The sequence below is a fragment of the Mangifera indica genome, chromosome 5 (assembly GCF_011075055.1).
Source record: "Mangifera indica cultivar Alphonso chromosome 5, CATAS_Mindica_2.1, whole genome shotgun sequence".
Taxonomy (NCBI): domain Eukaryota; kingdom Viridiplantae; phylum Streptophyta; class Magnoliopsida; order Sapindales; family Anacardiaceae; genus Mangifera; species Mangifera indica.
In genome coordinates, this window is record NC_058141.1 from 6,583,057 (window position 1) to 6,600,998 (window position 17,942).

A 17,942-nucleotide genomic window follows, 5' to 3' on the forward strand; every position below is an offset into this window, starting at 1 on the left:
TAGGCTAATTAACCTTTAAATAATTATCCTTTAAAACCCTAGTTAAGAGAAATAAAAGTTTAACAAAACTTAAATGCATAAATTTTATTGAAACTAAAACATGATGGAATGATTGAAATTCCTCTTCTAGAATTATTTCATGGTTGTTTTGCCAAGAATGATCTCGTTTCCCCAATTGTTTGATATCTTGTCCAAATTAGGGAAAAATTAATGTTGCCTATTCAAGTGTGGAACGATGTCCTTCGCATGCTTGTTCATCATTTTGTCCACATTTTGTCCTTAAAATAAGCTCGTTCACTTGTCTGTTCAAAAATTTATCTAAAATTGGTGTCCTTGAAATTCCTATGCTAACACTCTGCTATTGTTAGAAAGCTCATTCCTACCTTGGTACACATATTCTATAATTTTTGCACCAGAATGGATTGCTTCTCATCTCGCTCGAACCACTTGTGTATCTTAATGGAATTGACTACTTTTCATCTTGATTGAACCATGTTCCAAATATGACAAAGTCAATAGAATCAATCTCATCTCCCATCCAATGGTGGTTGGTGTTCTTTCATTAAGGATTTCAATGTCTTTCATTAGAATATTTCAATTCTACCTATTTTTCTTATTTTGGCACATTTCACTAAGGTTTTTGATGTTTTTCATGGAAAGATTTTGGTGGTTGGTGGTGTTTGAAGGATAATTATAATTTAGAATGAGAACATTTTTGTTTTAATGATTGTTTGAGTAAAAGTAAAGTAGTTACAACAAAGGTTTAGGTTTTTTTTTTTTTTTTAAGTAAAGGGTTAGGGTTACTTATGATTTTAATTAAAAACAAGCATATTTTTTCTAAAATTTTAATAAGGGTAAAATTGTAAAAAATAAAAATAAATTTTGATAATTTTTATACCTATAATAGAACTGGTAATCAAATTAAATTATATTATTTATCACATCAATTTAATAAAGATAATATTATGTGCATAATTTTATACATAAATAATAATGTATCATTATGTGATTGAGTATTGTGTTATCTTTAATTTTTAACTGTTCAACTAAATAATAATATATTATTATTTATGCATATAACACATTAATTTAATAATAAGAGGACGTTTGATTCAAAGGGTAGAGAGATTGTTTGGATAATTTATCTTTTATTACTTATATTACTTTGTTTGGTTAATAAGTAATAAAAAGATTTCAGTAGTATTTTATTATTAATAATGATGTGGTAGGTAATATAAGAAATAATCTAATTATTATCTTCACTTTAGATATTAAAAAATTATCAAGGTAATCTTGATTTTATTATAATTATATTCGTATATATTAAATATTTTAGGATAAAAATAGTTTCATTTTCAATTAATACAATAAATAATATAAAATAATTAAACTCAATGACATTTTAGAAAAAATAATACAGTACTATTTTTTTATTATCTCAAATTAAATACAATAATTATTTATACCTACTATTTTTAACAAAATTTATAAAACATAGTAATAATTTATAGTCAAGAATTTTTAAGATAATATTTTAATTTTAATAATAAAATATTCTTCAAATCAAACATTTCCTAAAAGTTATCTTTCATTACTTGCTTTATTAAACATAGTTTTTAAGATATTTCATATTATCTCGAACGAAAGGCCACTTATTATTATTACACTAGTCTCTTTACTTGACTTAAAATATGACACTTATTTTTCTCTTTTTACTTTTTCTGTTCAAATTCAATTTATTGGATATGATTGATTTCTTCGTAGGGGTGATAAATGTAATTTCATCCAACAAACAAATAATTGAAGTAAAATACAATGTTTAATGGCTATGAAATTTTTATAGTTTAAATTATAAAGATAAACAATTAAAACAAAATCTAAAATTGAATAGGAGCGTATTTATAATTTGTACTATTATTGATAATAATTTTTATTAATACTAAACTTCTCAAAAACAGAAAATATTTTAAAAATAATGATATAAATAGGTTAATAATAAATAAATAATTTTCTTTAATAGTTATTATCCAATAAGATGAAAATTATTTCTCTCCATTTCCCAATATGTATAGCGCAAAAGTTAGGGCTTAGGAGGTTTCATCTTCGTATTGTGAACAGCAATGGCTGAGGAAACAGGAACAAAAACAGAAATGAAGCCATGGGAACAACACTCAAAAGTGATTCGCATTCCTCGTTTTGATTACAACGCACCTTCATCTATTCTTCAACATTCGTACTCTGGCTTCCTCATCACCTGCCCTCTAAGTATTCTTTCATTTCTCTCTCTTTTTTCTTTTATTGATTCCCTGTAATTTTTAAAATCTTTCTTTCTTTACTCATTTTGAATTTTTGTAATCAGAGAGGGAGAAAAGCGCCACCAAAGAAGCCATCTCTATTCTTCAAAAGGTTTCCTATTTGTTTTTTTCTTTTCTTTCTAATCATTCACCAATGTTGATTATTATATATTAGTGTATATTCATTTTAATAATTGGTAGTGATTATCATGTAGTTTAAACTCTATAGAGCTGATAATTTTCTAGTCCACAACTACTACATGTAATCTGTAGGAGACTTTCTTGCGTGACAAAATTTTATCATGTTTTTATAACAATTTTAATTACTCGTGCTGTATTATATTTACAAATTCGTTCATCCTGGTTTACATTTGAAAATTCTATAGTTGAAAATTTACCTGGTTGGTTTTTTTTGCATGTTTTTTGTCCTGTAATGAGTAGGGTAGTATTTGGATGAGAACGAAGTAAAATTTAGGGATAATTTTGTTTTGGGTAAATGGTTTTAATTACTGGCAATGGTGTTTAAGCTTATTGCTTTAAATGGGAGACTGCTGGGTTGGTGTCATAGTTGGCCTAAATGCACTATTATTCATAGTTCTGTATTTATTTATTTTGTAGTATCTTGGATCCTGCTACTGTAACAGTTCTGGAAGTCTGGACAGCTCAGATACAAATGGTGACACTAAGAGAAGGAAAATCTACATAGATGATACAAGTGAGAAATGTGCCAATGTTGTGGAAAGTGGGGGAACTAAAGAGGATGCAGGTTTTATTATTTCCTTCCAGACAAAAAGATAGATTCACATACAAAAAATGTATTTTAAATTTTGATTAGGGATTATTCTTTGCTTATGAAGTTATTAATTACACTTCTAAATTGTAGGTGGACTTCCAAAGGATGATTGTATTCCTGATTCAAAAATAGATTCAAATACAGAAAATGATTTTGATATGTCTCTAGTGAAGCTAACTAGAAGTGGTTTACTTCTCTTTACCTTCCCAAGGGAAAAATCTTCTAACGTTGTTAGTGTTGTGTCAAACATTGTTCAATCTATTGACTCTGGTAGTTTAAAGTCACCACTGTAAGTAGTTTACGTTCTTGTTATAATGTCTCCATTGAAACTAGTTAATGTGCATGTTTTTCAATATGCTTAATACTTTTGCATGCATATACTACATGTACATGAGTATTATGGATGTATTTATATCAAATCACTTAAGGTATGACATAAAGTATTTTAGCATAAGGGTTTCAAAGTTGGTTTAGTAATTTCTATTGTTAATTTTACATCTTGATTATTAAGGCCTGTTTTTTATGATTAGCAAATTTGTCATTTATCGTTTTATATATAGAAGTTTCGTTAGCATTGACATAAACCACTTAATTTTTGTTATAATTTAGTGTTACTTGTTATTTTCTAGTAATAATGAAGAATTGAAATTTCGTAGTTTAGCATTTTAAAAGTGTCATCTAGTTTCCTTCCAAAAACTTAAGCTGTAATGGAATATAAACTGTGCTTTTTTCTTTTAAGTGCTCTTGACCCCTTAGGTGCTATTAACCTCAAGATGATTAATGTCTTTTTATTGGAGAGACTATAAAGTATAATAGGAAGATTAACAACTTTTCTGCTAGTAAACTAATATGTTCCTCGGAGCATTAAGTTTTATTGTTCTTGCTTGATTCATATCCTTTTTCTTTTCTTTCTCCAATATTCAACTATAAATTTTTATCAAGTAGTTAGAGGGAATTTGAAACCTTTTATTTATGGAGACAACTTTTAAATTTAAAGATAATGCTATTTTATTTTGTTATTTCCTTTGCTTTCAATGAATTATTTCACTTGGAAATTTTCATGAACTTATGTGGTTAAAGTCGTCCAGTATTGATTTTTTTTTTTTGTCTGTTGGGACAATAATGAATTCTATATGGTCAAAATTGAATTAAACAAACTTTTTCTAGTCTTAGGGAAATTAATAACCTAAGAAATGCAAAACATTTCTTGGCCTATTGGTGCCAAACTGTGGAGATGATCTATGAAATTTAGTTTTTAATTATATGCACCATGAAATTGATGCATGTGACATGTCCTTGTTCATAGAAACAATCATTTCCTTGTGGAAAATAAAGAGAAGTGAAGCATAATTATATTAAGTAATAGCTAAAGCTTCCTTTGATATTCTACCGAAAAGATTTTATATTTTGTCAGATCGAGCTTTTGGGATTACTAACTTTTTCCTTTTTAAGAATAAAAAGACATTATTATTCTACTTCTTTTTGGTGTATTGGAATTGCATATGGCTATGAACTGTCTAATTCTTTGGCAGGTGAAGCATGATTGATAATTTTGTAAATTATTAAATTAATCCATGCATTCAAGTCCTATTTGAAATATGTGAGGAGCATTAATACGGGGCAATCAGATTTGAATATGGTTCATTCAGCTGATTTGCTTGTATTATTTAATAAATATTTGCCTTTGCCCTTTTGGCTATGTAGATGTGACTTGTGCATATTTTTGTTGTTTATATTATTTTATTTCAGTACTTATTTATTTTATTCATCCACAATGGTATTCAATAACTCTTAAGGTGAATCTTTTGCCAAGTGTATGCTTATGAATCTGTTAGTTTTGGTGGGTCTACTGTTGTTTCTGTGTTTATATGTTTTATGTGTTTTCAGCTAAAAATATGAGGTGCATATATTCCCTTTGATTGTATCTATTTGACTCATAAATAAATTGACATTCCCTTGGTGCAGTTGGTGTCATAGAATTTTTCCTATCCAATCTACTTGTATTTTGAAGGAGACAGACCTTCAGGCAACTGTATCAAAGTTGGTTCGTAAATTTGTGATTGATGAACAAAATAAACTCTCCCACCCCGTTAAGGTATACATTACTTTATAATTATTGCACAATTAAGCATTTGTATATGGGCTACATTCTTATAGGAGGACAAGAAAGCATGTTACTAATGAGACATATAATGGTTGAAAGTAACTAGCAAAGTTTCATTTAGTGCTCCTGGTTTATCTCATGTTTAACGTCTGTTTTTGGTGCCTTTATGAGGAAAATTTTTGTATTCTTGACACTTTAATCTCTCACATTAGTGGTGAGCACAGGAACCAGGAGAAATTGGAACCAATAAGTACTTGATGTTTCGGTTTCAGTTCCTACTTGAAACCAGCCTATCTCAGATAGGTTACGATTCTTTTTTTGTAGAATTGGAAAGTTATAGTTTTGGTTTTGGTTACGATTTCAACCCTCTAAGGAATCGAAATCAACCCGAGAATGAGATCTAAAACAAATTTAGGTGTTTGAGTTCCCTTTTTTATTTTTTGATACCGAAAACTGAGCGATTATCCTCTAGCGACACTAAATTTATTGAACTTTAACGGGATGGAATCTTTGGGGCTTTATGCAAACTGCAATGGAGAATAAGGAAGAGGAAGTTGAGATTGATCCAAGAAGACTCCCAATTGATTAGGATCTAGCTACTTATGATCCCACAGAGCATTGTAGTCCTCCAACTAAGCATATTTTGAGGCTTGTAGATGAAATTACTGGACTCACACTTGATGAAGTTGCAGAATTGGGTTCCGTTATAATGAAGAAATGGGGAATGAACAAACCACCAGTTGTGGGGGTTATGAAGCCAGGTGTTGCTGGTATGTTTGGAATGGCAATGAAGGCAATAGCTACAACAAGAGAAGAAACTTGAGAAGACTGTTTTTTAGGTGAAACTGGAATCATATGAAGCTTCTGCAAAGATTAAAATTATAAAGGAGGTTAGGAGTTTTACAGATTCAACTAATTTTGATCCTACTACATCGTAGATTAAAATTACATCCACTTAAAATCTGGGCCATTCTCTCCCAAAGTAACACCTATAAATTAATAAGGAGAATTAAACTTGGCCAACAATTCATGAGGTGTCTTTGCTTGATCACACAAGAAGGTATGATGCTGTTCAAGAGAAGTTAAAAGTCAATGCATTTTGTATCTCAATGAGGGTGGCATGGATCCAAGTCAAATGATTTGGATAGTTTGTGTTGGCAGAGTAGTGAGCCTATAGGAGAAGATTGGAGCAATGAGGAGTTCAACTAGTATTGTCTAGACACCATCGATATTGAAGAAAGGCATGTTGAAAGAAGGTTAGCAAATAATTGAGAAGATGAAAACTCTGGGGGCAAAGTTGTTATGGAATGAATGGAAGCTGATACTGTGTTAAAAAATTGTAAATAGTGTTAGGTACCCAAAATCTGAACCAGATCTGACTGCGTAGATTCTGGGTGGGAACCTTTCCATACAGGTTCCAATTCTGGTTCCCAAATCTTAGGAACTGGTCAGTTCTGATTCCGGTTTTGGTTTCTGCTTCTTCAACAGGATACTTGGAACTGCTTTTCCCTATCTCTCACTTCATCTTAGGGACAGTAGATTCACTTGTGTGTTGGAAAAAGAGAGCTTTAGAAATAAATTTTTTTTGGAAATACATGAATTCTGCTATAACTGAAATCAGCACATGAATTCTGCTGTAGATTATTTTTGTTCTTCCTGCTCATCATCATTATGCATGATACATAATAACTGCAATGTAATGCATGCAGATACTTGTCGCTACCCCACATTATCCCTTTTTAGGTGGGGTTCTCTGCTTATCTCTCTCTCCTCATGTTTGTGGTGGTGGTTTGTTACTTTCATAAAATGAACAATTGTGGTTTTTTTTTTTTATGATAGCTGTGTAAAAAATTGTATCCGACATTTTAGTTTGCAGTGGGATATAACCGAAGAGGATGTGAAGAGACACAGATGAAGACTACAAAGGATGCTTTAAATGGTTCTAATCTCTTTGCTCTGTTGGATCGCAACAAATGCTTCAATGTAGTGGCTGCTGCAGTTAAAGATGTTGTATCAGATTCAGAAGTTGACCTCAAATCTCCAGAGGTGAAATGCTGAAAATCTTGTTCTAGTTCCGAAGTATTGGAAAAGTCTTACCTTTGCCTTTCCCGTTACTCTGTTTGATTGACAAGAATGGCCCATTTTGCAGCTTTCTATTCTTGTAGAGTTGCTCCCCGTTGCTGTACCACCTACCGAGCCATTAGTTGTTGCCGTCTCTGTTCTTCCTCATAACATTGTGACGACAAAGCCTCGGCTATGCATCAGGGCATTGGCCTCCAATATGTATTCAAAGAATGAAAGGACTTGAAAGAAATCAATATGTGAGAAAATTTTACTTGACGAAGAATCAAGGCATTGACAAGAGGTCCAAGGTCCATATTTCGGTTAGACTTCTTCTCCTGATAGCACAAAATTGCTTTGTTTTTATGCTTTAAAGATTTTTGCAAACCAAGGAAATGATAATTTCTATGGGTGCACTCTATACCGACAGATTTCTTTGTGTTCTTGCTTCAACATTTTCTACTATCTTTTGTTTGTTTTTTAAACGAAAATGTTAATACTGTGAAATGCTAAAGGTTAGATGAGTTGAAAGCTCAAGAGTGTGCAAAATGATAACAGCTATTTTATTTTTCTTGTAATTTCTGAGAGAAGATTTATTTTCCTGTTTCTAGTTGAGGTGGAAATTGATTGATACTGTGCATCAAAAGCAGGTCAGTGCAAATAGTAGCATCTTGTGGGATGACATGAAACTGGCTAAAATGAGGAATGAAAATATGTGACATGTATGGTATAGGTTTGTTTTTGAATTTCCATTGGCAAATAGGACTGAGAGTGTGGTCATTACAGTGGATTGTGGGTAGAACTAGAAAGAGTAGGATATATACATATATTGAAGAGCTGTTTGTTAACCAAATTTGGTGTATTAGATTAGATGGTGATTGGTTTTAAATAAGGTGAGAGAATCACGCAGTACGGGTGGCCAAACCCCAAAACAAATATTATAATATATTAAGAAACTCAATTAATGGGATTAGGAAATGATTTAGGATATTTTAATATTAAATTCCCAAACTTTGATCCAATGATAATATTTAACCCTCATATTAATTTATTCACTCATTATTTATTTTAATAGAAAATGTTTGATTTCATTGTAAATTATTAGTTTATCATTCTTAATGATATTATGAAATTACCCTAAATACTTAATACAAGTATCAAATATTAATTTGTTCATTTTTTTTATTAAAATTATACAAGTACCTTTAACTAATTTTGATTACAATTATAAGTATACTATTTTGATATTTTCTTATATTTTTTTTAAATTTCATTTCTCTTAACCATTGGTGGCGACTGACTCAACGTAGCTCCCTCTCTTCCATGGGCGTTCATATGACCGGCTAGAGCTTCAACAGATCTTAGTTCTCTTTTGCAAAAGCTACATGTGTAAGATCTTGGTGGCCATGAAATCCTATTAAGATATTCGTCTCTATTGCTGTTGTTGTTGTTGTTGTTGTTGTTGTTTTTGTTGTCTTAAAGGATTTTACTTCCAATTTTCTGGTTTTTAGAGTTGTTGCTTTGCACCGTTGTTATGACATTGTTGGTCTTCCTTCATTTACGCTACGTGGACACATCACTTCTCCCTCTTCTTGATCATTTACACTTCTTAGACCTCTACGACAATTGCTAAATGGGACCATCATTTGCCTTTGTCAGGCTCGTCAACTAACTGAACATGATGCCCACATACAATACGTTTGTTGTGGATTTGAAGGATGTCGTGACCATTCATAGTGTGTAAAGTAGGGATTGCCGATTAGGAGGGGAGGCAACCGAAGGCAATAGAGGAGTCGAATTAGTAACCAGAGATGTGAATTTGGTCGACTTGAGTCAATAAAAAACTAGACAACTCTAAAGTTGATCATGGGCAATAGTATTCAAGCCATGATTTGACAACAAAATGTGTGTAGGTGAGATTGTAGATTAAAGGAATCAGAGAGAAATGTAGTCACGTGTGGGAAAATGGAAGGATTGGATTAAAAATTGATACAAAAGATGCAGGTTTTGATAGATTGACCAGTTGAGAGGGATTGAGTTTGCCTGATTAAAGTAGAAAGAATGATGTGGGTAGGGAAGGGGAGGCACTGTAGTGTAAAAAAAGAAAAACGGACATGTTTTTCCTAATCTTATTAATTAAGAGATAATTAATCTGTGTTAAATTTTACATTTTCGTAATGAAAATATATGACAAGTTTGAAAAAATAAATTTTCAAATTTAACGATAAAAAAATTAATATTTCAGTAAATTTCAGTGGTCATTCAGTATATTAAATTTTTGTAAACTCAATGGTGAGATTTCTGATGATGAGTATAATTATCAGTATCATACAATATGTGATACATATTATATGATATGATACAAATAAAAAATTATATATATCTTAAAGTATATTAAAAATTAATATGAGATGGTGTGCATGTCATACGTATAATACGTCTTGGTAAAATTAATGATATAGACTAATACATCTTTTTGAACTAAATTGGGTATGTAATTAGGGATGGATAAAAATCGGATTGAACTTAAACATTCTCTAGCTCAAGTTTAACTTAAATATAATATCATTTGATTCCGATTGAATTGAATCGATAATTTAAATTCGTGACTAAATTTGATTTAAATTTATGGCTCAGATTCATAGTTTGAGTTTACGACTTATTGACAAAACAATGTTATTTTACCAAATAATAGACAAAACCATTTATTCAAACTGAACTTGAGTCAAACTGAGCCAAACATAGTTGAATGTAATTTCTAATTGGATCAATACTGCAATGTTCACTCAAAAGTTGGATAAATCTCTCAAATATTGTTTTAAAGAGAATTTTAACCAATTGTTTATAACCTCCAACGTACTTCATTGTATTCTCATCATGTAGGATCTATTTTCCTTGGAAACGAATAGAAGCATAACCAGTCATTTAAATTATCAATCTTACAATAAAGGGCAAAAGACTATTTCCTATCCAAATTTTAGCTCAATCTCAAAAAAATACATATGACAAATAAAAAACCTAAACACCTACGTACTCATAAACTGTCATTAACTTTTTTATTAAATGCAAGGGTAAAATCGTTATTTAATAATAATATTCGAAAATATATAATTTTATCTCATTTTTTCCTCAAATTTTAAAAATTAATATTTAACCCCCATACCTGAACTTTAAAAAGTGACTCCCTCCAAATCTCTAATTTTTTCTTTACCTTCCCTCTAGCCACACAAGACCAATGTGGCTCGAGGTTAAACGATGAGCATTGTCCAAATTTGGACAACGCTCATCATCCTTCACTAGATGACAAAGCATCATCTATTCTCTGAACGACTCTTGTCGTCCATTTTAGATGACCCTCGTCATCCAAATCTGGACGATGAAGAGTCATCTAGTAAGGATGACGCTTATTGTCCAGTCTAGACGACGCTCCGTCGTCCAGAGATCATACTTGGACAATGATGGTCATCTACAAGAAAAACGAATTTTTTAAAATTTAATTAAGGGGGAAAATGTTACTTTTCAAAATTAAAGAGAGAAAATGAGATAAATTTTAATTATTTTAATATTATTGATAAAATGATTAATTTATCCTTCAAACCTAACAGAAAATATGTAGGTGTGCCCTAACAGAGTAAACTTTAGGTGGGTATTTGGATTTTTAATCTGCCATGAGTATATATTTGTCTTTTCAACAAAACTTGGGTGGGAAATTGTCATTTTCCCTACAATGAAAAATTTTGGGAAAAAATTAAACATTTATAAGAAAAAAATCTATAGTAACCACTTATGGATATATGTGTCACCTCTAATTTTCTAAAATGTCTCTATCTATTTCTAATATTTCATTTAAAGTTTTTTTACAATATTTAATATCAAAATACTCTCATATTTTTTAACATTTCATTTAACCTCCGTAATTATCTAAAATTTCATTTAACACCCTCATATGTTGTCTTGTATCAAAATGCATCTATCTATTCCTAACATTTCATTTAAAACCTTTTTATAATGTTTAATATCAAAATGCCCTCGTATTTTTCTAACATTACTTTTATCTAACATTTTATTCAACATCCTCATATATTATCTTGTATCAAAATGTATCTATCTATTCTTAACATTTCATTTAAAACTATCATACTTTGTTTAATATCAAAATGCCCTATTTTTTAAATATTTCATTTAACACCCTCATATATTATCTTGTATTGAAATACATCTATCTACTTATAATATTTCATTTAAAATCGTCTTACAATATTTAATGTCAAAATACCCCCTATAGTTTTCTAACATTTCATTAACACTTTCATATGTTGTCTTGTATTGAAATGCATCTATCTATTACTAACATTTCATTTAAAACCTTCTTACAATGTTTACTATCAAAGTGCCTCCCATATTTTTCTAACATTTTATTTAACCTTACATAATTATGTAACATTTCATTTAACACCTTCATTTATTGACTTGTATTGAAATATACCTATCTATTCCTAACATTTCATTTAAAACCTTCATACTTTGATTAATATCAAAATACCTCTATATTTTTTAATATTTTTTAACCCCTAAATTATTATTAAATATCCAAATGCTCTTTTTACATAACATATGAACTAGATTTAACAAATAAAATTAAGTTTAGAGTTAAAATTCGTATAAATACTTTTTTCTTATTAATTGATTTTTTCGATTCGAATTTAAGAATACGAAGTTGTTTCTTTTGAACAAACTTGTAATATCAAATATTGCGTAAAAATAAGAGTGAGAGTGAATGTTTGAATTATATGAGAAATGTATGTAAGTGAGGGGTTTATATAAAAGTGACGAAGGATAGTTTGGTATTTTAAAAAATATTTAAGGTATTTTTATTTAAGAATAAGAATAGTAGGTATTTTTGCTCAAAGGAGGGCAAAATGGTTATTTACTTTAATTTCCCTCCCTCAAGTTTTGATTCATTTCTATAGACGAACATCAAAGTTTGAGCTTAGTTTATCAAATTCAAAATTAGTTTAAACCTCAATTGGTTGATCTTGAGTTAAACTCAAGACGTGCTTTTTGGATTTGACCTAATATGGTGTTAGGCTTTATTTGGGTTTGGATCAAATCAACTCCGACCCTACTCTCATGAAGGAACCCAAACCTCATCTTCCTCTTTTTCTTTGCCATTGAAGAATTCTAATTTTTGTTAGTATCATAACAATTATTGAATGTGAATGATTTTTTTTTTCTTTTTCTCATATTTCAGAATTTAAATTATAAACCTTAAAAAGTAGCAGATCAAAAACGATACTCTTTCAAAAGCCCAAGTGTAGGTGATGAGTATCATTACCCCACATGGTTAGATGTCAAGGGAGTGATTTTTTAGCTCCCACTCATTTTATCCTTAACTCATTAACCCCCATCTTTAATTTAAAAAAAAAATAATTATTCATCTCCATATATTTACCTCAATGCTTTATTTACAGTTCTTAAAATCAAATTCAAATTTAAATCAATCAAAATAAGCACTAAAAATGTCAAATAAATTAATAAATACTACTCTCATATAAATAATAATTAGAATAAAATATATATACTTATTTTAAATATATAAATAAATTAAATATTATTTTATTATTAATTCAAAAAAAATCACTAAGTATTTGATGATACCTATTAAATGTGTAGTTGAAATATATACACATAGTTTAATTGTAATAATTAATTTTATCAGAAAATCGTAGCCTCTAAACTGTTACAATCAAATAATTACACCAATTGAAACAAAACACTTGGTATCATAAATTCATCATAACAAAAATATATATTTTTTAAATAGAATTTTATGCCATGAGAAATAACGTTTTTATAGTATTGTGGATGCTTCAATTCTTTCAAAAATATATATTTTACACCATTGTTTTTAAAGAGGGAGACTCTATATACAAATTTTTATTAATAAACTGTCTCATACAAATTAATATGTTTTAAGTATATACAAAATTTTAATAAAAATTGGTATGTTTTAAAATGATTGAGCATATTATAAAGTTATTAAATAATGTATTTTTTTTTTTGGGATGAAAATAAATTACAAAAATGAAACAGAAAGAAAACTAAGATACTCAAAAAATGTTTATTGTTTATTAGGTTGGTGAAGAAAAAGAAGATGAGTCAGGGGCTGGGAGTATGAGAATGAGACGCACATGAAGATTTAGTAAATAGGAATAGAGTAATAATTAATTAGAGATAGTAAAATTACCTAACACTTTTGACTTTTTTTTTTTAAGTGACTGTGTTTCTCTGACTGACGGACGTGTGATGAATGCATGCATGAAGTTGGAGGGCAAAAGCAAGAAGAATAAGAAGACAAAAGTGTAATCAATCAATATTCCTTATAATTTTCAATCACCAAATTACAATGAAAAAGGTCAAAGAAGATGGGGTCCAATTTATCCCGAACGTACGTGGTTGTGTTATTTTATTTGTTTGAAATTCCAATTCCAATTTTCTACTACATTTTTCCATTAAATAAAATATATATTTCTTCTTTGAAGCCCTTTCATGCAATTATTTTAATAATATGAATTCTCATAATATGAAAGATCAACAATGAATTGATATGCTATTAAATATAATTCTTTTAGCCAATTTAATCAAGTATGTTAAATGGGTTGGATAAAATTTTAAATAAAAATTGAAAATAAATGTAACATATGGTTACAAGAATGATATTTAATAATATTATTTATTTAAATGAATATTAAAATATTTTAAGGTTTGCGAGTTCAATCCTTGACATCACAATCATATAATAATTCTAAAAGTCATAATTAAATTAATATAATTATATGATGTGAATTTTGACAGCTAGAAGAAGTTGTCTGAATTATAATTAATTAATATAATTCTAACTTTCTACCTAATTCCATGCCTTGAGTTTGAAAAGTCTGGGTGGGACTGGGACTGGGACTGGGACTGGGACACCCAACTCTGTAAAATCTTTCAATTCCCATCTACATAAAATTAATTTATATAATAGAAACACGTAAATATTTACGTCATCTAATAGTGTCAAACTTAATTCTTGCAACGCATTGGATACCATACATTTTATATCAGAGGTCTGAGAAGCTTAAACAGAGTTAAATTTGGGTCAAAATGTTAGGCTTAGTTAAGCTATACTTTAAATATATAGGAAGACAAAAGTCTAATATTTGGACTAAAATTATACATAATCAACTACCAATGCTAATGTCTCCTCCAATTTTGACAATGCCTTAGGCCAGGGGAACTTGAGTCGAGGTAAAATGAAGAATAATTTAACCTATAAAAAAAATAAAATTTTAGATAACCTTTTTGACAAACAATTGCACTTGCAAGTGAAAGAGAAATATGTCCAAGTTGTAGTTAGTAGGTCATATTATTAATAAAGTCACGTGGACAAATTGAAAATTAAAAGTCAAGAAACAGATTCTCTTTTCTCCCTCAAATGACGGGCTACCTTCACAAATTCCAGATTATAATTAGTCAATCAAAAGAAATGATTTTGTTTTTTTTTTAAACTCTAGAGAAGAATATAAATTTATGTAAAGTTTGAATTTGTATCAATTAAATTTGAAAGGATTGACAACCCCATCATGAATTTTTCGATCAATCATTTTACTTGATTGATAAGTCATGAATGCAGACTATTGTTGATAAAATAATTAGTAGTAATTGACTTGATGCAATCAAATGACTTTTGAATAGGAGGCTTTGTCATGGCAATCTGTTATAATGTAACATTCAACCAAGTGATCTCATACAATATTATCTCTTTTCTAGACCTTTTTATGATTTCTCTTAACCTTTATGTTTTAAAAAAAAACAAAAGAAATCTCTTTGTATCTAATGAATCTAGTGGCATCTAATGAAACATGTATATTTCAACTTTACTCGAGATATGATGAAAAATACACATATACGCACATATATATGTGCATACATTCATAAACAAATAAATATATACATATTTTGATAATCAAGAAAAATAATACCAATCAATTATAATGTAAACTCTCACTAATTCTAACTATTAAGACTCTTAACACTCATATTTTCAACATGACTTTAACGATATTCTTTAATTAGAGGCTTAGATTATATCAACATTTTATTTATGTAATCTACCATAATATCTCTATTTTTATAAGGTTCATGATGGTAAAATATTCTATTTCTATATGTCTTAATACACTAGTGGTTCTACATAATTACACTATTATCACAGTAGATAATTTAACACCAAGTAGTCATAAAAATGTAATATTCAACCACACAACTTGATAAACTATCTTATAGCAAGTTACATATTCAATGTACAAGGTTAAGGATGCTACTAAGGACTATTTAATGTTTTGTAGGATATGTCCATTTTCTACAAGCATAATAGTATATTCAAAAATGGATTTCAAATTATTTTCATAACCATCAAAATTTTGATCTTCTTCAAGTATCTTATCATCTCCTTAGTTGCAACCCAATGATAAAGACTTAGATTTGAGAGGTTTTGATTGAGAGCCTTAAATGCAAAAGTTGTAGGACTGTTATTTAAATTCTTGGGTGGCCCCTACCATAGGTGCATATGTGATACATCTTGCTGACTACGTGAGAAACTAATTGAAATATCATAATCTCTTACAATGCGCACCTGAATTTAATTTAATTGAACTATGTGGCTAATGTGTTTGAACATCGAGTGCATGATGTATCTCATAGGTATTTATCTTTTGTATAACCTTATTGTTAGGTATTTATCTCTTGTATAACCATATTATTTTCACATATCTTGTCACTTACGTGTACAACTGGTGGTTATCTAGGTGTACATCACTTTCCCTAACTTTTCTTATGTTCAACTCTGATTTGATTCGGTTAGGGTCTGTGCCACCTTCCATATAGTCGAGCACTTGTACTATAGCTAGCTATTCTATTCTTTTGCCTTACTAAAGTCTTTTTATCTCTTCTTTTCTTTCCCCCTCTTTGCATATAACCTATGGGTAAAGTAGTTTTTTTCTCTTTATTAACATAAATAAGGGTGTCCTTCATCCCTTCTTTCCCTGTGTTTGTTACCTAGTTCCTACATAATGTGTCCTCTTATTTTAACACATACATCCACTTTTGGGGAAACCACACATAGGCATATATCTCATCCCATACTATCGTGCGAATTTCTATTCAAAATGAATGCATACTCATCACAAAAGTTTTTCTCTATAAGGGGATACACAAACATGTGAGACATCACACACAGTCTTGTATCATGATTTACAATTTTTTGACTTATTGGTTTTTAAGTTTTTCAACCAAACCATACAAAATTTTCCATTCACAAAAACATCAAACCAGATTCTAACTATCTTATTTTCATTCTTGAGTATCATGAATCACATAGCCATGCCATAAATCTCAAATCACATCTCAATCTTTGCAAATGATATACTTATAACATGAATATGCAAAAGCAAGTGATCATGTGAATAAGGCCCTTAATAGATTCAAATACATACATAAAGCTTACTGTTGCTCAACATAAAATGCTTTTGATCACACCAAAGTCTATGGACACAACACAACAACAATATTTATCAAACCTTTAAAAGAAAAAAAGGTGAAAGAGGTCAACTGCTTACCTTTCTTCTGAAGACTTGCTAATTCTTGAAGTAGCAATGGAGATTCTGATAATCTTTCTCCTTTCTTGGTGATCTTAAGCTACCTTTCAATGCTCTACACCTCTTTGTTTGGTTGCTAAACATATATGCATGAAAAATGATCTAAGTTAGACCTTGTGCCTATTTTTATTTTGCTAGCAAAACACAACACACAGACGTGTGTGATGTTATTCAATAAAGGCAATTTTCAAAATCATTGAGAAAGTGATCTTATCTAAAAATTCAATTTCCTTGAGTACATACAACTGTGTGTTGTTGCATACATGGGTATGTGCCCTTGTTTACTTAGTCATTTTACATGCTTAACGTGAAATGACTTTTTTGGCCTTCCACGACATGAATAGGCATCACCTTCGTGGTGTCTTACTAAAAAATTTATCATGACTTAACACAATTCATAAATAAATTTAGAGAAAAGACTAAACTGTCTTTGGCTGACTTGTAGGTGTTACATTTTCCCATTTTTTAAATTAATTTTGTCCTTGAAATTTATTGAAAGAATTGTGGAAATGTCTAACTCATATCCTACTTAAGCTCTCATGTGGCTTCCTTAACTTTATGATTCCTTCATCAAATCTTGACTGGGGGAATCTACTTATCTTTGAGCTCTTTCACCCTTTTGTCTAAAATTTACACCAAATGCTCCTCATATGTTAAACTCTCATTGAGCTCAATATCTTCAACATTTAGCATATAGGTTAGGTCACTAATATATTTGCATAACAATGACACATGCAACTTGTTATGAATGTGATTTATGCTCACTACAACACAAGTTAGTATGCAATCTTATCTACATACTCTAGCACCTCAAGCAGTTCTATAAACCTTAATGCTAACTTGCCTTTCTCGCCAAATCTCATGACATGTCTATAAGAGGCTACTCTCATAAAGACCTTATCACCCATCTTAAAATCAATACCCCATCGTCTTTAGTCTAAATAATGTTTTTAATGATTATGAGCTTGTCTCATTATTTCTATGATTTGTTT

At 29.7% G+C, this 17,942-nt stretch overlaps 1 protein-coding gene across 2 annotated transcripts; it reads left to right on the forward strand.

Annotated features, from left to right (window-relative positions):
- The first annotated feature begins 2,045 nt into the window (after window positions 1-2,045).
- On the forward strand, window positions 2,046-8,792 carry LOC123217619. Of its 2 annotated transcripts, XR_006502509.1 has the most exons (8): window positions 2,046-2,265; window positions 2,360-2,406; window positions 2,913-3,060; window positions 3,178-3,376; window positions 5,053-5,182; window positions 7,061-7,237; window positions 7,341-7,575; window positions 8,563-8,792. XR_006502509.1 is itself a non-coding variant. In XM_044638711.1 (7 exons), exons 1-7 carry the CDS (start codon window positions 2,121-2,123, stop codon window positions 7,497-7,499), a joined length of 1,005 nt encoding a protein of 334 aa, XP_044494646.1. In that variant the 5' UTR covers window positions 2,046-2,120; the 3' UTR covers window positions 7,500-7,830. The 2 variants fall into 2 exon arrangements, 1 of the variants encoding a protein (XP_044494646.1); XM_044638711.1 differs by lacking the exon at window positions 8,563-8,792 and having other exon boundaries at window positions 7,341-7,830.
- Window positions 8,793-17,942: the final 9,150 nt, after the last annotated feature.